This window comes from Zonotrichia leucophrys, chromosome 11 (genome assembly GCF_028769735.1).
Source record: "Zonotrichia leucophrys gambelii isolate GWCS_2022_RI chromosome 11, RI_Zleu_2.0, whole genome shotgun sequence".
NCBI lineage: Eukaryota > Metazoa > Chordata > Aves > Passeriformes > Passerellidae > Zonotrichia > Zonotrichia leucophrys.
The window spans coordinates 17,890,129-17,910,969 of NC_088181.1; the positions used below are offsets into that span (position 1 = coordinate 17,890,129).

Genomic DNA, 20,841 nt, shown 5'->3' on the forward strand with positions numbered 1-20,841 from the left:
CAGTTGAAGAGCAAACTTCCCTGGTATAATTATTCTTTAAAAGTCTTTCTAGAAAAACAGCAAAAATCACCTCCTCGAGAACTGCATAACTAGGGAAAGAGTGAGCATATAGAAAAGGCTTTGTTAGTTACAGTAAACATCTCCAAATAAATGTGATCTTATGAATTTCATCAGCCAAACCTCCCTCCTCCACTTTAAAAGGTCACATGAAGTGATGAAATGTTAGTTAATTTATGTGTTAAAGGACTGGCTAAAAAATAACAGAAACCTATAATCTTTTCATAATTATAAGTCAACGCTTAACTGATATGAGAAGCTCTATTCATAGCCACTAAAAGGAGCATTCATTCCTCTTTGCATCATCCCTTTACCATTCTGTCTTGGTGCAATTTTCAACAGCAGGTGAAACCACTAAAAATTGGAAACACAGTGAGAAATTTTCCTCTATCTGGTTTTAATTAAAACTCAGCAAAACAGAGAAGCGATGGCAAGAGGCAACCCTTTGCACTTCAGCTGCTGCTTGTGACCCGTCCTTGGAGAGCCCAGTGCAATGGCAGGGCTAAAGCAGGGATTCCCACTAGGATCATACCAAAAGCAATAAAGGATCATTCACATCTGAGTATGAAGTATGTGGTAGTTGTTTGGTGCCCTTTTAGGTTTCAGGGCATCCACCTGAGAGGTGGGCACAGGAGGGGCTGCCTTTGGGAAGCCTGGATGAGAGCTGAGCTCCCACAGGCTCCCAGTGCACAGAGGGACCTTCCACAGGCACTGCCTGGGAGCTGGAGTGTCCCCCCACCCAGGAGACCCACAGCCAAAGCTGGCACACCCCACTGCCAGCCCCTGCTTCAGACACAGCTGCTGAGGGCAAAGTGCCCAGACACCCAGGCTGCACCAAGCCCGGGGCACCCAGGACATGCAGGCAGCTCCAGGGTGCCCAGGATCCATGAGGGTCCTGATCCATGACTCAGGGTGGTTCTGATCCATGATCATGACGGTGTTCACAGCGGTCCGAGGAAGAGGGAAGAGATGAGGATCTGACTCCATGTTCCAGAAGGTTTGATTTATTATTTTATGATATACATTATATTAAAACTATACTAAAAGAATAGAAGAAGGGATTTCATCAGAAGGCTGACTAAGAATAGAAAAAGAATGGAAGGATAACAAAAGCTTGTGGCTCTGACAGAGAGTCCAGACCAGCTGACTGTGACTGGCCATTAATTAGAAACAACCACATGAGACCAATCACAGATGCACCTGTTGCATCCCACAGCAGCAGATAACCATTGTTTACATTTTGTTCCTGAGGCCTCTCAGCTTCTCAGGAGGAAAAATCCTAAGGAAAGGATTTTTCAGAAAATATCATGGCTACACATGATGGTTCCGATCCATTACCCAGGGTGGTCAGCCTGAACTCCAGCTCCAGTTGCTGTGGTTTCCTTTGCCAAACACCCAGCCTGGACCCCAGAGGGCCTCTCTGCAGAGCTGCTCCCAGCACTGGGTGAGGCTGTGGCTCCCCACGTGCAGGACTTGGCTTTTCCCTGGGCTGAATTTCCTGAGGTTCCCATTCCCACATGTCTGCAGCCTGTCAGAGTCCTGCTGAGCACCACCACATCCATCCCTTCCATCAGTCCATGTGTACCCTCCATGGGGTACAATCCACAGCCTGGCTAGAGGGGCACTCTGTGCCATCATTAATGAAGATGTCAAACACTGCTGACTCCAGGACATAGACTGCTGAGGGGCACCACTGTCATGGACATATCTTACGAAAAATCCTTTTGTTAGGATTTTTTCTCCTGAGAAGCTGAGAGGCCTCAGAAATGAAATGTAAACAATGATTATCTGCTGCTGTAGAATGCAACAGGTGGATCTGTGATTGGTCTCATGTGATTGTTTTTAATTAATGGCCAATCACTGTCCAGCTGTCTCACACTCTGGTCAGTCACAAGATTTTATCTTTCCTTTCAAGCCTTCTGATGAAATCCTTTCTTCTATTCTTTTAGTAAGTTTTAATATATAATTTTCTTTTAATATAATATATCATAAAATAATAAATCAGCCTTCTGAAACATGGAGTCAAGATTCTCATCTCTTCCCTCATCATGGGACCCTGTGAACACTGCAATACACCACCAGTGACTGGCTCCAGCTCAGCCTCATCCTGCTGGTCCCACCTGAGCTCAGCCACTTTCCAGTCCCTCTCACAGCCTGTACCTCACCAGTTTGTGCAGAGGGATGCTATGGGTGACAGCATCAAAAGCTTTATTAAACCAGAGATCAAGCATCAGAGCTCTCCCCTGATTCCCCAAGATTTTCATCCCAGAAGGCCAACCCAGCATCCCTGGCCATGTTTTTCCTGGTCTTCCTTTCTCTCACATGCCTACAGAAATACTCCCTGACTTCCCTGTCTTTCACCAGCGCCAGCTGAAGATGTTGTGTCTCTGGATAGTCCCCCAGGTCAGCTGTCCCTGTTTCCACCCCTTACATATAACACAAATCCTTTCCATTTCTTTCTTCAGAACCCCTTGCTCACCCATGCAGCCTCTTGCCACTTCCGGCATGTCAGGATGGACCATTCCTGAACCTGGACACTGCAAGCCTTGAAAAATCAGCCAGTTTTCCTGACCCCTTTTCACTTCTCCCAACCTACTTTAGAACTCCTGTAGGCCAGTAAAAAGCAGAACTTATACATGAAATATTCAAATTCAGTTCAGTCCACAGAAATGCTCTCCCCTGTTGTAGGTACTAGAGACTTCAGCTTCCAAGTAAATCTGGCTCTGTCTAAACTCACAGCAAAATGACATGGCTAAGTAAAGAGCTACCTGTGAATATTTACACATTAAATGCCTACTTAGAGATTTAACTCTCCACTGGATTCTCTTTGGACTTAAAAATAAGCATAAATGCATTTCTGAGTCTGACCTTTGATCAAAACATTTGAGATCCATGTGTAAATCACTCAGCTGGGATTTTTCCTTCTCATGTGTTAAATCACTGCAGCACAACCTAATGCAAACATTCCCTTAATTGCACAAAAGCCCTTTTGGAATCTCTCCTTTCACTGTATTCACCAATAAATGGGTTCCTCAATGCTTCCTTGCAAAAAAACCAACAAAGCAACTAACACAACCCACAAAACTTATCTTTTGAAAACTAGCTAAAAGAATTAGTTTAGTTGTTGGGGGTTTTAAAAATTATTTCTGCTTAAAAAAAATACTAGAGCCTTTGTTTGCAGATGAATATAACCTCTTCTGTAATTATATCCATGAAAAAAAGGGCAGCTTTTACCAAATCAATGATGAAACTCCCCACTGTGCTTTCTCTGTAAGGTTAAGAGTGAAGCACAGAGTTGGTACTGAGCTGGTGCCTGCACATCCACTGTTTCTCCCACTGGTGCCTTTGAGAGATGAAGGATTTTATAATTCCTCCAGAGGAGCCAATTGTCCCTCTTGGAGAAGGAATCATTGTTGATCCTCAATTACAGCAGACTGTGCCTCACTCTGGTACCAGTCACAAAACGTCTTCAACATCTTCTCTGCTTGTCTCCCACCACTGCAAGAGAGACATTTCTTCAAGCAAAACAAAAAAAAAAAAAACCAAAAAAAAAAAAAAAAACCAAACCAACCCTGCAGAGATCACTCAAAATGGTTGTTCCCCATTGGTTTTCAGCTGGTGGAGCCACAGCTTTCATCCTGCAGTGGAGCTGTGACTCAGGCTGGCAGGAATGGCTGTGCAGGGAGGAACACACATCCACAGGGTGGCCAAGGAGGAGCTGCTGCTCCCTGTCCTCTGCAGCCAGGCTGAGCTCCCAGCCAGCACCCAGCCCTTCAGAGCTGGCAGCAGGAGCACCTCCAGCTCAGCCCTGAAACCCTGCCTGTCCCCAGGCCCCAAACTCTGTCCCCTGCACGACACTTGCCACCACTTCTTCATCACTTGACCTCAGAACTCTCTGAGAGAACATCTGAACTATTCTACTCCTGTTGTGGACTGCCACCTGCTCTGACCTCTGTTTTCCAGCCTGCACAGAACATCCTTATCTCCTTCTTCCCCCATTTTGGTGCTTCCAGGCTGGTGCCCTGCCCTGGCTGCAGCGCAAGCACAACCATGCCACTGTTTGCTCCCCAGTGGTCACACTGGGCCTGGAGTCAGTCTGACTTAATTCAGACCCCGAGACAACGCCTATCTTGTTGACTTGAGTCAACTGCTTGGTGAGAAACTGCAAGCTGCATGGTCCAAAAAATTCAAACAGCAATTGATTTGCAGGCTAATTGGACACTTTTGGGCACTTTTTCTGGCATTTTTTTGGGGAACAGTAGTGTGCATGAAGAACTGAGCCTGCACCAGCAGCACCTCCAGCTCCCAGATCTCCACTCTTTAAGGAGATGTTTTACACATGGTTGTCACCTGGGTGTGCAGCTCTTGTCTCTTTAGAAGGGCACACTCTCATTCATCTCACTGCATTGTGGCTGTACTCCCAATCTAATTTACAACATGCACAAGCAAAACTGAAGTCATGACCTAACATTCCCTCACAGTGCCCCATCATTTGGTTCCCTGACCAAAATGAAAATGGCCCAAATGAAAAACAAAGTGAGTTTATAGCACTTTCAGCTCAGCCCTGGTGCTGGCAGTTCTGGACCAACAGACATTGCCTTGCAATGGCAAAACCCCAGAAAACACATAGGGGAATGCAAATACACAGACATAAGCTTAATAATAAAAGTGAAATAATGCATTTCTCAGAAACTTAAGCAAATATTACCATGTATCTGCCAGAACTCCCAGCAGCCTCCCTGTTTTTTTGGGTTTTTTAAATCAAATTTATCTCTTGCCTTTCCACGTTGTATGGGAACATTAAGTTAGAATCTCCCCAAGTGCACACTGGTGAGCACCCAATTGCAGTGGGCACTCCCAGAGGGACTGACCCTCTGAAGAGATGTCCCCCCACACACACACTGCACATCTCTTCCTCTCTGCTTTCAAATATCACAGCCAAGTCCACAGCAACCTTGAGGACCAGAGCATCCAAGTCCTTGAAGAAGCCCACACAGACCATGCACTTGGATGTTGAGAGGGACCAGGAGCCAAAGCAGGGACAATCCCACCCCAAAGAGCAGGAGAGAAACTCTGACCATTGGGATCAGCCAGTGCACATCCCCCTGGACCAAGTGACAAAGTGACACCTGGGGCAGGGCTGGAAACTGTCCATGCAGGCACTGACCCAGCTGGGAACAGAGCACTAAATCAATGCTCACTATTCAAGGGGCACTTTGTCAGAAAAATGAAACAAAGTCCTTCCCCCCAGACTTGAAATGCATTTTTCTCTGACCTTAAAATAATCTAACCCCAGGTTTCCCAATTCTGCCAGTCCAACCAAGCAAAACACCCAGTAATTTGCCACAAAGGAGTCCAGGATTTGTCCTTCAGCTCAGGGGTTTTGTTTTGTGGGTTCATTTATTTCCCTCTGGTGAGTTACAGAAGTCAAGGAGACAGAGTGAGATGTGGTGTCCAGCCAGGCCAGGCCAGCACATGGCTTTGAGTTGCTCCCTGCTCCATCCCTCCTGCCACCCCCATGGGGAAGGCAGACAAACCCCTGGAGGTGGGAGCAGGGTGGGAAGCAGGGAAAGGCAGAGCTTCACACACTTGGCACACCAGGAAGCTGATTTGCAAGTCTGCACTTGGCACAACTTCAGAGTGTTTTCTCTGGGGCGAGCTCTGTGCATCTCCTCTCTCTGGGCTGGTTCCTCAGCAGCCTGGATTCCTCCCAGGTGGGGAAGAGGGGCTGGGAAAGCCTTTTCCCAAAGGAGCCACCATCACTGTGCCCTTACACAGCATGCAAGGCTGTTCCAGCCTAACCCAAGCCATCCCTTCTCTTTATACATTTTCTCAACAGGTCAGAGAGGTTTCTTGGGTTTGCTTTTTTAAAAGGTGTGGTCTGGCACTCCAGTCATTCCACCCCACGTGGAATAGCCCCACTGCTCTCAGGGAATGTGGGATTTGGTGAGTGAATTGCCACATCTGCACTCTGCCAGAAACTCCTGCAAGGGGCAAACCTCATCCATGCTGGGCTCAAAGCCCCAGCTCAGAGCTGCTGGAACCCTGGCTACTGAGAATGTCAGACTTTCTGTGCTGACCCCCAGGAGAACACTGCATTGACCTGAGGCCATGGAGAAGGCTTCCAAAATAATAATAACAACAGAAATAACAGGAAAATAACCGGAATAACAGAACTAAGACTATGTGTGTGTAGTTTAAATAGAAGTGTGTAACATCACACGGTAGAAAATTTAAACTCTAAGGTTTTAGAATATAGTAACATATACAAAACAAAATGATGTGTATTTGAGCTCTTCCCTTTCTCTGAACTGGCAGGGACCAGCTGCAGGTGCTGCTGCCCCACTCTCCATGAACAGCCAGCCCCCCCAGCACTGTCACTCACACAGGAGGGTCTCCCTCAAAACCAACACACGGAAAGACTGGGAGATTCTCTTTCCAGCAAAGCAAAACAAGCTTTTTTCTACTTGTTTGTGAAACAGCACCTGAGTCTAGCACCTGGTGACTGCCATCATTTCATAAAAAGATATTAAGAATAGACTGGACCTATTATTTTGCTGCAAAAAAAGAAAAAGGTAATCAAAGGAATAAAATGGCAAGAGTCCTCAGAGCCCCAGCACCTCACTGAGCACAGGCAGCACCAGGGGGATCCCTAGAACACCCAGGGGGATCCCTAGAACAGGAACAACTGCAGTTCATGTGCATCAGCCCTGTCTGTGCCTGGAGCTGTGCTGTACATCCTCTCCAGCTCTGGGTTCCTTAAAGGACCCCTGCTCTGGGCAGATGACAAGAGGAAAAGCAGAGGATGCACAGCTCACATCTGCACCAGCCTCCATTCCATCCACTCATCCTCCGCCCCACCCTGAGAGCAGAGCAATCTGGGACTTATGTGCCCAGAAATGACTTGGTACAAGCTGCAGAGGTCACAGGACACAGAGCATCTCTGCCCTGTCCCACACCACTGCTCCCCCTGCTCACAGTCACCAATCTCCTGCAAACTGTGGCACAAAAGCATTCACCTGCTGCAGCACCAGGTTCCCAGGCAAACAGCACAGAGCTCCTACAGAGCACAAAGCAGGGACACCTGGGACTCTCCATGGCTGGGAGGTGCAGGGGCCAGGCAGGCAAACACAGCCAGGGAAAAGCACTGGTGTGAATTTCCTCATTGCCTGATCTCTGTGCATAATGAAAGCAGCTCCAGATGAGTCCCAGCTGTCAGAAACAAGTCCATCATGCCACCCATGACTTCAACAGGACTGTCACTCATGAGGCAGCACAGGGTTTATCAGATGTGCTCCATCTTCTGAATAAAGCTGCAAGAATTCCAAATACCTTGCATGAATTTTATTTTGAGATGTCTTGAGGGTTTTCCCCACCCTGAGCTGAGCCCCCCAGGTCTGCACCCAGGTCATGGGGGTTTCCAGCATCACCGGCTTTGCACCACTGCAGCTTTGCAGGGCTGCACTGCCAAGGCCCAGCCCTGCTCCAACCAGGAACAGGTACAGCAGGCCAAGAGACTTTGCAAGACAACCAGCTACTGACATACACTTCAAAAAAATTACATGCTTATTTCTGAAACCAGCTCCAAATATGGGCTCCAACACACTTGATTGGTGTGCAGGTCTGTTTCCTATTGAGTGTTTAGGTTTGGGAAACATGGCTTTGATTAAAAATGGGCAGCCCACCAACTGCAGAAAATTTTCACATAACTGCCTGGCAAAAACAAAACAAAACAAAAAAACAGAGCTACAACAGTTTTTGCCATTCATCAAAACCTCTGCCTTGCTCCCTGAGGAATTGTCAGTTTGCCACACCTACACCTGAGGATGCTCAAGGCTAACAGCACTGCCACAACACAGAGGAACACAGAGAGCCCAAGATTTTACCAATTACAGATCTCTCCACTGCCTGCTATGCAGTTGTCTTGCCTTAGCTGAGATTGCACTCCACCATCTTTTGCTTCTTCTCTTTTTCTTTAAAGAAAGCCAAAAATCAACATTCCCTTTGAACCAGCAGAGTTATGAAGGGAAGGGAAGGAACAGGTGAGAGCATGCACAGACAGGGTCTGACCCTGCTGCATTTCAGGGTGGTGACAGGAGCAGGCAAGGCAGCAGGAGCAGCACGAGCCAGATGAACACACTTCTGTGAGCAAGAGAAACCAGAGCTAAGTGACAAAGTTTAGTCGCTATCCCCTTGCTCAGAATCACTCTGTCAGTGATTATTGTCCAGTCATTCAACATTTGACCCAAACAAATGGATTTAGCAGCAATTTCACACCAGCAAAACACAGAAAACCAAGATCCTGCTCCAACACTACTGAAGGCAATGTCATATCCACAAGGGCAAGAGAGCAGAACAGCCACAGCATCAGAGCCCTGGGCTGGCTCAGTCCAGCCAAGCCCATGTCTGATTTATCACAGCCACTATCACTCCTCTTCCACCTGGTCAGAAACCAAAGGTTCCCAAAGGTTCCCAACCCACACATGCTGCAGAGACACACAGAAGGGAGCTTCAGATCAGTGGCACTGAGATTTGGGACATCCCTGAGTGTCCCTCAGCAGCACCTGACCCAGGAGTGGCCCTATCCTGGTATAAATACAGAGGGTATTTATATGTATATATATATATGTATATATATATATATATTTATATATAATACAGTCTCCTGCAGCAGGACCCCCCAGCCCAGCCCAGCCCAGCCCCCTGGGGATGAGCTGCAGCACAGGGAAAGGTTTGTGCCGTGACCACCAGAACAAAAGGGTATTTCCCATGCCTGGGAGAGGCCACAGGCTCTCCTCAGACCACAGGAAATATGATCCAAGCCAGCTGGAGCATCCAAACATGCTCAACTGTCAAACTGCATTTAGGAATGGCTTTCTGTTCCTCTTTATTTTAACTTTGAAATGTTCTCATTTTTTCAAGTGACCACATTAAAGGAAGAAAACATCTTGTTTTCTCTTTCCAGGAGTTCTGAGGTGTCAGCAGTGAAACAGCTCACCAATTAAATAAATGTTTGGATGGCTGGGAAACAATGAAAGTCCCTAGCAGTTCTTCCACAACAGCCATCTACTTTTCCAAAAAACTATAAATACATTCTGAACTGAAACAAGCTTTTTTCAGCCAAATTCTTAAAAGAGCAATATTACACATGAGACATGACTTTTGTAACCTATTAAATGCCTCCTGGTTGCCCATTTGATGCACTCCCTACTTCATGACAAGCTCTGATATTGACACTGCACCCTGCCTTCACTCTCAAACACTGCAGATTTGGAAATAAGTGTCACCCAATATAGATATATTAAAATTTATATATATATATATACACATAATTATATATATATATCATTATATATATATATAATTATATATCATTATATATATAACCCTATATATAAAATAAATAACCTTATAAGCTTATATATATAATAACACATATATATAATAACACATGTATATAACCTTATATATATAATAAATAACACATATGTCACCCCATATATATAATAACATCTATAACTCTATATATAACAAATAGCACATATAACCATATATATATAATAAATACATATAATAAATACATATAATAAATATATATAATAAATATATATAATAAATATATATAACCTTATATACATATAATAAATAACACATATATATAATAACACATGTATATAACCTTATATATATAATAAATAACACATATATCACCCCATATATATAATAACATCTATAACTCTATATATAACAAATAGCACATATAACCATATATATATATATAATATAAATAACACATATAACCCTATATATATATATAATAAATAACACATATATCACTGTATATATATAATAAATCCTCACCCCCAGCCAAGTCCCTGTGCAAGCCCCTCCGTGTTGTGTGCACAGGACATCTCAGCTGAGCATCACTGAGTGTTTGTCCCTTCATCAGTCACAGGCCTTTTCTTAAAACTTTGCTGGAACCATAAATGTGACTTTGGAGATTTAGTAAAAACTGCTCCAAGAAACAGGGAATGAAGTTTCAGACAATGTGAAATACTCCAGCTGGAAGAGATACATGACTGGCTTGGCTGCTTTTTGTGCTCAGTCTCAGCACAGTAACAAGCAGGGCTATGCTGACAGGGAGCCAGAACAACCCAGCGAGGTTAACAAGGAGAGATAACACATACCACAGAACGCAGCTATCTGCTCCAGTGGAAAAATTAAAAAGGCAGAAAACTCACTTCCAGAGAAAGCACCCACTCAGGCACTTTGAAAAGTCACAGAGAAGTCCAGCCAAACAGCACATTTATTGGTTGATCATTGGCACCTTTGCTGATTTTGTTCAGAGCTGAAGTTAACAAGCCAGCAGGAATCCTGCTGGAGCCCCAGGAGCTGTCACAGGCAATGCCACAGCACAGCCCCAGGTAGGATGGTCCTGCCAGGACCTGAACAGAGCCCTCCAAAGGGAGCCCTCCCAAGCTCCTAACAAAGCTGACAGACACCATGCACATTCCTGCATCCATCCTCTGGCTGCTCCTGCTTTGCTCTATTTCACACATCCCTGTTCCAGAGCAGGCACTTTGTCCAGGGTGGGCACAAAGATCAACCACCACATCACACTCTAACACACTCAGCTTCTCCAGCCACAGAACAGGAAATTATTGAACAATCACAATAACTATTTAACAATTATACTAACAATCAACTAGACTCTGCCAAAGTGCTGTGAAGTGCTATCCTGGGATATTTGGGGCACATGAAGTAGGTAGAAGGCCAAGTGTAGAGCTTATTAAATACCTGCATAAATGTTCTGATCCTAGTAAAACTACCTGGCTTATCACTGCCAGTTTATTTTCTTTCAATTGCTGAACAATCCTATTACATACCTGAAAATTATTTTGCCAAGTTTGGGCCATTTTTTAAATAATAATTTTAGCATTTTTAAAAAATAATCACTTTAGGATTAGGCAAAGTCTCTTCCTTTGAGAGTGTTTTCTAAGCACCAATATCCACACAGCCAAGAGCCATTTACATCCTAATTCATTAACTGTGGATATCAAGGATTTCAGCCTAGACCTGCTGCCATGAAGCCATCAGTGGCAGCACACAAACTTGTACCATTCACACATTTTAGATGTAAAAACTAGACAACTTCAGGGACAAACCAGCACAGCAATGCTCACACCTGCACCAGCCCTTGTCCTGCAGGCACAAACCTCGGTCCTGGAACCTCACCCCAGTCAAACACATGCCAGTTCTTTGGAAGAAGGGTTTTCTCCTTGCCCTCTTACACACAGGGCTTTTAACACTACTTTAACGCTACTTTTATCAGAGTAAAAGCATGAGAAACAAAAAGAAACAGAAAGACCATTTGCTATGAAACAATGTCCCATCCACAGCCAAGTGTCCTGCAACTGGAGATAAGAAAATGTTTGTCCCCATTCATAACACAGGCTGCCATCCAAGTTACAGCCACCCAAATTCCCATTTCATGTTAATTATACATGTTACATTATCTAGTATACCTAATAAAACAAAACCACACATACACTCCACAACTCTCCCCTGCTGTTATTACATCAATTCCCAACTTCAAGGAGAGTCACAAGGACTCTCTTCATAGCACATTCAATGCCACAGACAAAATTGCCTTTTCCCAGCTCTGTACACTTGTGTTATCCCATGCTTTTTCCATGTAATTCCTTCTACTTTCTCTCTCCTCACCTTTCTATTCCTTCCTGCCTTTGGATGATGTTCCAGCTACAGATTTTATCACTCTGACCATGATTTCCTTGCCCCATTCAGGGACAGGCTGACAAGGATGCTGCCACCCCAGCAGCTCCAGGGCAGCTCCTCTGCCCCTTCCCCTGAGCACAAACCTCCTTGGAGCCTTTCCTGCCCTTTGGCCAGAAAAGCCTGACCACTCTCAAATCAGCTTCAGCAATGCATTTTCCAGCTGTAATGGGGAGATTATAAAAAGCAGAACTCTGAGGTACACAGCCCGTTTGAGCACTGCAGGGACCCCACCATGGGAGTTCATTTCTGTTTAAGTGTTTGCCTATCAAAGGTTATTTTTTCTCTGGGCAGCCCCAACTGCAAATGCTGAAGAACATCAACTGCTTACCAACACTGGGTGAATTTCTAAGCCCAGCAAAAGAGAAATAGAAAGTAATTCCCAGACAGTAAACCACTGCTTATCCCCCCAAAGGATATGATGTATCAATCATTACACCTTTACTTGATGGAAACAGGATGGAAAGAACTAATATTTTCACAGAGAAACCTTCAGGAATTCTTAAGACTGAAAACAACTCCATAGCAAATCTCTCAAGTGTTCTGCTGACCAACTGCAAGCTCATCTAAATTTCATTCAAACTTTCAAATTTAATCTCTGTGCAATACAGCTTTTAGAGACTTAACACTGTTACTTATTGTGTGTCTTAATCTTGATCTCACTTGCATAAACATCTTTCCATCACATCAACCTGCACACACAGAACAAGCACAAACATACAGCTCTGAATTCATGAGCATATTGCAGGGCTCAAATCCAGATTTACATGGATGACTATGCACAAAAAGGGCAGAGAGGGCCTGGATGGGCCTAGAGACTTATTTCCTCCCTTCACCCAGTCTTCCCTTCCCTCCCCTGCCAAGCCAGAGGCTTTTCAGCACCATGTTATCAGCACTGCTTCTTGGTGCTGCTCCAGCAAACATGTGCTGGTTCTGCTGGATGGCTTTATGGGAAGAGAGAGCTCCCAAAAGTCAAGGCCACTCAGCAGGGCTGTGCCAAGCTGAGGAGTGCATTATTAACAGAATTAATCAGGCTTTGTGTCCCCCCTGAGACACCCCTGCTTCTGGGGCTGGATCCCATCCCCATGGAAAGGTGAGCAGAGCCCTGCTTGGGGATGGCTGCAGCACAGCAGGGGCTGCCAGCAGTGACTGCACCCCTGCAGCAGTGCCTGCACTACTGACACCACTCCAGCAGAGAGATCTGCTGCAGAAATAGCAGCCAAACAGCCCAAGTGCTCAGCATGGACCTTTCCCTGCCTGGCAGGTGACAAGCCACAGGTTTACAAGGATGCATGATTTGGATGGGTGTGCCAAAATACAACTTTAATTTCACACTTTTTTCCAACACCTAGACATCAGACAAGTATTCCGCAAAGAAAACAGATTTTAAGACAGTGCCTGAGCTCATGACTTTCCAACACCCGCCAATGTCCTGTTGACACCTCAGGATGAACATTTCATTTAAAAAACATGCCTGAAACAACTTTTACCTCACCTCATATCAATGTTCAGCTAAAAAGAGTTATGAAAATGAGTGAAAGTATTTTTTTATTACCTTACTTCCCAGCATCTGACACTAAACCAAGCACATTTCCCAAACTGCCATAGAGGGGGTCTCAGAGGGTTGAGGAGGAAGAGGTTTGGACAGGGAATGCACAGGAAGCAGCTACAAGGGAACAAAGTCTCACAGCTTTACCCAATTCAGCTGCTGCCAAAGGAAGGGTCTGTCTGCACCCTTGGGTCAGCCCCAGCCATCTCTTTGACAAGGATGAGCTGGAGCAACTCGCCAATCCAGCCCCAAACAACCTTCCCTCTTCTCCCTCCTCCTCTGCAGGCTTGATTTCTGTCAGATCAGTGAGTGCAGGTGGCTGCAAGGTGTTGGTGGGAGCACAGGGAGCTGGAATGGTGCTGTGCTCACCTGTGCAACTGGGCAGATGCAGAGCCCTGCTTTTGGCAGCACTGGCACCTTTACTCAGATTAAACCAAGGGTAGGAGGGGGCATCTTCCTTCTCTCTCCAGATGCACTGCAGCCTGGCAGAGGGAAGGGGAGGATGGAGAAGCTGGAGCAGTAAAACAAAGCTCCCAGCACAGCAGAGCAGAGCAGCACAGGAGGCTTGAGGGCTGCACCCTGCTTGGCTGGGCTCCCCAGAGCCTCTCTGCAGATCAGACCCTGCACTTCTCCCCATCTCATAATTATCTGTCCCACACTACGGCTCCCTCCTGAAGCAGGGAGGGGTGGGAAAGCAGCCAGGGCCTGCCAGCACCACACTCACACAAAGTGACCCACAGCCAGCATGGAAGCAGGGGAGGGCAGGGCTGTTCCTGCTCCAAACAGAGCTGGCCAGTCCCTTCACCTCAGTTCCAAAATAGCACACTGCTCCATTTTTAATTTTACTGGGGGTGTGGGGGCAGACAACAACAACACGACGACAGGACACAGAGCACAGCAAATGCCTGCTGTCCTCATATCAGCATTTACTCATTATACAATTGAGCTAATCTAATTAAGAAACAGTAAAGCATCTCTGTCCCCTCTACCTTGTTGGACCATTGGCTCAGCAATTCTGCTCTCGACAGGCACCAAAGAACACCCACCACTGCCTCAGGAGTGCCACTGAGTGCCAGTGCCATGCAGACACCTCACAGCTGCAGCATGGACAAACTGCAGTGAAATCAAGGCATTTTCGTCGCTTCCCTTCATTAAGACACCCGCAGGTAAGTCGAACTAAAACCATACTTCTCCCTGTTCTGTTCTCACTCTCACCCAGGGCTGTGGTCAGCCCTGTCAACCTCTCCTGCACTGGCTCAGCCAAAACCCAGCATTCACCTACATGGATCATCTGAACCAAAAAGATGGGATCAAATCCACCAGGATTTATCCAAACTTCGGCAGCTCACAGAAATCAACTTTCTCTTCCAAAGCAGCCCAGTTTTCTGGGTTTCATCTGCTTCCAGGGTAGAAGTCACAGCAGTGCTCCTCGGTGCTGCCACAGCAGGAGCCTCCAGAGCAGCACAGAGGCTGCCCAGGCCCAGGCACTGCTCATCCTGCACTGGGAGCATCCCCCCCGAGGCCGGGAGAGCATCTGCAACAGCCAAACTCTGAGAAACACAAAAATTATCCCCAGCACAGACTCCCCATGTTTGCTCCTGGAGCTCCTGATCACACCTCTCAGCCTTCCCAGGCCACTGGAAACCCCTCCCAGAGGCTCAGCACAGGTAACTTGTTCTTACTCTTACATTTTGTTCCTGACCCTGGGAATGTTGAGGGTAACATTTCCTGCCGCAGTTCGTGTGCTACAAGCCCCACGCCGCTCCCGCCCCTCCGAAGGGAGCCACAGCTGCCCCCAGCACCGAGCCAGGTGCCAGCACTGCAAACATCCCTCGGTGATCCATCAGCTTCCTTATCAGCCCAGGACGGACGAGGGAAGGCAGTAAGCGCTGCATTCAGCCTCCTTTGTCTGGGCACAAAAGCCTGGAGAAACTCTGCCGCTGCAGTTTGCAGAGAGGTTTCCCTGCTAGAGAGGCTGCTGCTCACTTAGCTACCTGCACCGGCCGGCCCAGGTCTCTCTCCCAGACAATGAAGGCAGCCCTGGAGCTCCTTCCTTCCCGCAGAGCACCCGGTGCTGCGCCAAAAGCACCGACCGAGCCAGGGACGGTGATACACGGCTCCGTCCTCATGGGGAACGCACACAAAGCACGGAGATCACCATTCCCTCAAAGGCCTCGGAGGGGGCTGGCTCATCCCCACCTTCCCAGGCCTCTCCCTCCCTGCCCTGCAGGAGCTCCGACATCCCCACGCTGGAGCAGGGAACGATCGAGCTGCTCCCGAGGCTGCCCGGTCCCGCAGCTGTGCTCGCCTGAGCCAGGGCAGGATTGCACACCCGGGATCAGCTTTGTGAGCCCGGGCAGGATTGCACACCCCGGGATCAGCTTTGTGAGCCAGGGCAGGATTGCACACCCGGGATCAGCTTCGTGAGCCCGGGCAGGATTGCACACCCCGGGATCAGCTTTGTGAGCCAGGGCAGGATTGCACACCCGGGATCATCTTCGTGAGCCAGGGCAGGATTGCACACCCCGGGATCAGCTTCTCACAGGAGTTTTTAGCCTTTGCCATCCAGTTCAAAGTAAAGGCAGAGGAGCCTAATCCTAACTACTGTGGCTATAAAACACGTGCGCTCATCCACATTTCAAGAACATGCACAATTCAAGTTACTTTTCTTTCATAAAAAAAGCAACAAAAATTCAGAAGGTGATCAACAGGCCGACTTAACCTCAGCAAGGGCCGAGGGCTCCTCTGCTCCAAACTCCCCTGTGCTCCCCTGTGTGCTGAGCAGATCCTGCGAGGCCTCGCGGGCAGGAACAATGCTGGGCTCCCACAGGTGCTCTGAACTAGCACAGATTTCATTGAACCAGGCACTAAGAACTGCTCCACCAGCCATACTCATCATTTACAAAAGTTACCACAGACTGAGGATCGCAAACACCACATCCTCTGGGATGCTGGAGGCTAGCAGAGAAGCTTCAGCAGCCCGTGAGGAGGGGAGACAAACGAGAGTCACAGCAAGCCCCGGTGCACAAGCAGCTCTCCCACACTTCAGGCACTCATCTCCCAGCCGCACGTGGAAAGGGAAGCAGCACACATCCCGGCACAGCGCGTAGGAACAGACGGGATAGAGTTCACATACCGGGAGTGAACTACGGTGCAAGCGCTTCGGACAGCAGACAGTGTCTGTGGCCATGTGAGACTCCCGCAGGCACCTGGTCCAGAGCAGCCCCGGGCACGGCACTCGCGCCTTCTCCCGGCTCGGCAGGCCCCGCGCACCGCCGCCCTCCAGCCGCCCGCTCCCCCCGCCCCACTCACCGAAGTACTCCTTCTTCATGTGCATCTCCAGCTCCTTCTCCAGCTCCAGCGTCAGCGCCTCCAGCCGCCTCTCCGCCTGGCTGGGGCCGCTCTCCCGGCACGGCGTCACCTGGTAGGGGAGCTTGAATTTGGGAGCCGAAGCGGAGCCTTTGGTGGGGCTGTAGGCGTAGGGGGGCGGCGGCTCGGGGGCGCCGGCCGGGTGCTGCGGGTCGTGCCGCGGCGGGGACTGGGCATGGATGCGGTGGTACACGTCCCCCAGCTCGGGCACGGCGCCGTCCTCGGGCAGGCCGGGCCCCAGCAGGGACGAGCGGGGCGACGGCAGCTGCAGCTCGGGGTAGGCGCTCATGGAGCCGCGGGAGCTCCGCGAGCTCTGGCTGGAGATGCTGGAGCGGGGGCTGACCACGGCGGGGCCGGCCGAGCCGCGGCCCTCGGGGCCGCACAGGCTGGAGCGGGGGCTGGCCAGGGCGAGCCCGGTGCCGCCCGCCCCCTCGGGCTCGGCGCTGCCCGGCGGGCCGTACCTGGAGTCCGAGTAGCTGGAGCGGGGGCTGGCGGTGCAGGAGTACTGGCTGGCGGTGCTGGAGCGGGGGCTGGCGTGGCGCTGGTCGTAGCCCATGCTGATGCCGCTGGTGCGGTTGCTGCTGGGCTTGCTGCCGCCGCCGTCGTAGCCGGTGAGGCTGGCGCGGGGGCTGGAGTGTTTGCTGGTGTCGCTGGCCGTGCTGGCGTAGCTGGAGCGGGGGCTGAGGGCGGCTCCGTCGTACTGTACCAGGCTGGCGCGGGGGCTGCCGTACTTGTCCTGCCCGGGCACCACCAGGCTGGAGCGGGGGCTGGAGAACTTCTCGTAGGGCAGCGCGACCGCGCCGCCCAGGCTGGAGCGCGGGCTGGAGAACTTGCCGTGCTCGGCGGCGGGGCCCGGCGAGGCGGCGGCGGCCAGGCTGGCCCGCGGGCTGGCGGCGCCGAACTTGCCGTCCGGGCCGCCGGGCGCCCGCCCGCCGCCCTTGGCCACGTAGCCGCCCTCGTAGGCGCTGCCCGCGGCGTAGCGGTAGCCCTCGGCCGAGTAGCGCTTGCCCTTGTCGGCGAAGCCGCTGTAGCAGGGCAGCGCCACCTCGGAGCGGGTGCACAGCCCCTCCTCGCAGCACGGCGGGCCCGCTCCCGGCGGCGGCTCGGCGGCGGCGCGGCCGTTGGCGCGGAGCGGGGCGGCTTTGCCGCAGGGGGCGGCGGCGGGGAAGCCTTCGGCGGGCGGCGGCGGCGCGGCGGTGCCGTTCATCTTCCGGCCCCGCTGCTCCGCCGTCATGTGGGCGGCGATGACCCGCTTGGTCTCCTCCAGGTCGGGGTGCAGCACCAGGTCCCGGCGGCCGCCCCGGCCGTACGGACCCTCCGGGCAGGGCTCGTACAGGGACAGGTCCTCCATGAACTTGGTGGCCTTCAGTGCCATGTCCTCCTCGTACTTCTCCATGCTCTGCCGGAGCCCGGCGGCGCGGGGCGGGGAAGGGCGGTGAACTCTCCGCGAAAGCGCAGCCCGGAGCGGGGAAAGAAGAGTTAAAAAAAAAAAGCCAAAAAGAAAAAAAAAAAGGCAAAAAACCAAAAAGAAGAAAATCCCCAAATCCAGCAACACAAAAAGCACCCCAAAAGAAAGCCCCTTCCCGCGGTCCTGGCGGGGCAGCGGCGGACGCGGCTCCTCGTCCAGAGAGCGGCGAGGCGGCGGCCGGGCTCGGGCTCGGGGCGGTCACCCGGGCGGCATCCCCGCCGCGGCGCTGGGCTCGGTGCGGCCGGGCTGCCCGGCGGAGCGCGGCCGGCGCAGACGAGGCGCCCCTGTGTCACTTTCCAGCCTTAAATAAGTTGCTCGGTCCAGTCAATGGCGCGCTGCGCGGAGGAATTTGCGCTCGGCGGGTCCCTGCCCCCGCCGCCCCCGGCGGCCGCCCCGCGCTGGGGCCGCGGCCCGCCCGCACCCCCGGGCGGGGGCGAAGGCGGCGGCCGGCCCGGAGGGGCTCTGCGGAGCGGCGAGCGCGGCGCGGGGCGCGGCGAGGCAGGGACTCCTTTGTGTGGGGCAGGAATGCGAGGAAGGAGACTGGGCGCTGCGTCCCGCTGGAATGTAGCTAATGCCGGAGCCAAACAATGATTTTCCCCGAGTCAGTCAGGGAGAGGGCGGCCGCGGCGCTGCTCGGCGGCGGGGTCGGCAGCTCCCTCCTCGGCTGGGCCGGCCGCGCCCGGCCCGGGGCTGGCGGCGGGCGGTGCCGCGGGGCGGCGGGGCTGTCACCGAGCCGGGGGTCCCCGCCGGGGCTCGGAGCGCTCGGGATCCCGGCACGGGGGGGCTCCGCCGCCCGCGCCCCTCGCTGGAAGCTCCCGGCAGGAGCCTCGTCCCGCGTGGGGAAGGGGCGGCTGTGCCCCACCTGCGGCCGGGGCTGCCCTCACCAACACCGGCATCCTGCGGGGGCCGAGGGCGGGAGCAGCCCCGCACCTGTGCCGAGTCCCCGGCGCCGGCCAGGTGCCTCCGCTGAAAGGACTTGTGTTTACAGCACGGCAGCTGAGGGTTGTTGCCAGTTATTTATTAAGTCTTAAAAAAAAAAAAAAAAAAAAAAAAGGCAGCGCTAAGACATATGATAAACATATTGTGGCCTAAAGCAATCTGTGAGCTGACGGGAGTGTAAAAAAGCAGCTACTGTGCGTGTGACTGCAAGAGCTTCGTCTGTTGATCGGTGACGAACACCCCGGCGCCGCTTGCGATTTACATCTGTGTGCTCACGGGGAGGGATGTCAGAAAACAACCCCACAAAACGGCAAGCGAACGAGACCCCCGGTGCTAAACAGCAGCCTACAGTTTTGTGGGGTTTTTTGGGGTTCTGTTTGTTTGGTTGGTTTGTTTTTTTGTTTTTTTGCAACTGAGCTGCAGCTCCCTGGCAATCATTTGTGTTGATGGCAGAAATGCTGATAAAGCCCTAACAACAGGTATCTGACAGGTGTCCTTACACTTCTGGGCACTGACCACCCTGTGGGGAGAGAAATATAGCTCAGATTTGAGCTATAGGCACTCTGCTGTGCCAAGAACATTTTATTCTGTTATCAGACCTAATTAAACGTTAAAAGTAACTGTGTACTCAAAAAGGTCCCCAGCAGTGGAGGGCAATTCATTGGCAATCTGGTTTTCTGTGTGTGCAGGGGCAGCAGAAAAAAAAATACAACAAACCACGTAAATGTGCAGGGCAAGACCTGAAAACCAAACCTGTTAGGCATGACAGAGGCAGTCCACGTCCATGTGGACATACACGAGCAAACACCACCACTCCTGGGAACCAAGTGCTCGTTTCTGCATTCACGTCTTTCATTGAACTTTTTGCCCATCTCCTAAACAAGCTGTTACCACGTGTGGTACTTGTGGAACAAGTTACATTTCAGCTGCAGCCCGCAGGTGTGTGATGGTGGAGGCACCTGTGCAGCAGGGTGTCCTGTGCAGTCCCTCGCTGCTCCTGCTCCCGGGATGAGCAGCAAACACTGTCCAGGGAATGTGCCCCAGCTGTGAGGGAATCACAGCAGCAGCTCCAGTCCCTGGAGCACTCAAGCCACAGACCCTGGTGAAGTGGTGAGCACAGACGCTGAGCTGTCAGCTGTGCCACATGGACACATCCCTTCCACATGTACACGTCCCTTCCACACGGACACGTCCCTTCCACACAGACACGTCCCTTCTACATGGGACACATCCTTTCTACATGGGACACGTCCCTACCACACGGATAAATCCCTTCCACACGGATAAATCCCTTGCACACCGACACATCCCTTGCACATGGACACGTCCCTTCCACACGGACAAATCCCTTGCACACAGACACGTCCCTTCCACACGGATAAATCCCTTCCACACGGACACATCCCTTCCACATGGACACATCCCTTCCACATGGACACGTCCCTTCCACGAACAAGGAGAGCTCCCTCCCACTGAGCACATGGAGACCGCCTTTACCTTGAGGCTTCACCTGCCCCACCTGGGATGAAGTTTGTTTGTGGCAGTGGGCACCTGGTGACCTGCTGCCCTCCAGTACTGCTGCAGAGCTCCTTTGGTCGTTCCTGGGGCCTGTGTGAGGCTGTTCCCTCCTGTTACCGACTTAGCACCACTTAGTGTCCATTTTTGT

The 20,841-nt window shown here is 50.8% G+C and overlaps 1 protein-coding gene across 3 annotated transcripts in view; it reads right to left on the reverse strand.

The window, feature by feature from the left end:
• Positions 1-18,239, reverse strand: part of WTIP (WT1 interacting protein) — an 86,072-nt gene extending 67,833 nt beyond the window's left edge. The window contains exons 1-2 of one of the 3 annotated variants that reach the window (XM_064723261.1): positions 17,230-17,360; positions 16,712-16,820 (exon numbers count right to left, since the gene is read on the reverse strand). In XM_064723261.1, the coding sequence (XP_064579331.1) occupies positions 16,712-16,736 (25 nt within the window). In that variant the 5' untranslated portion in view covers positions 16,737-16,820; positions 17,230-17,360. Of the gene's footprint in view, positions 1-16,535; positions 16,563-16,711 lie in introns of those variants that run through there. The other 2 variants (XM_064723260.1, XM_064723262.1) reach the window with 2 other exon arrangements.
• Positions 18,240-20,841: the final 2,602 nt, after the last annotated feature.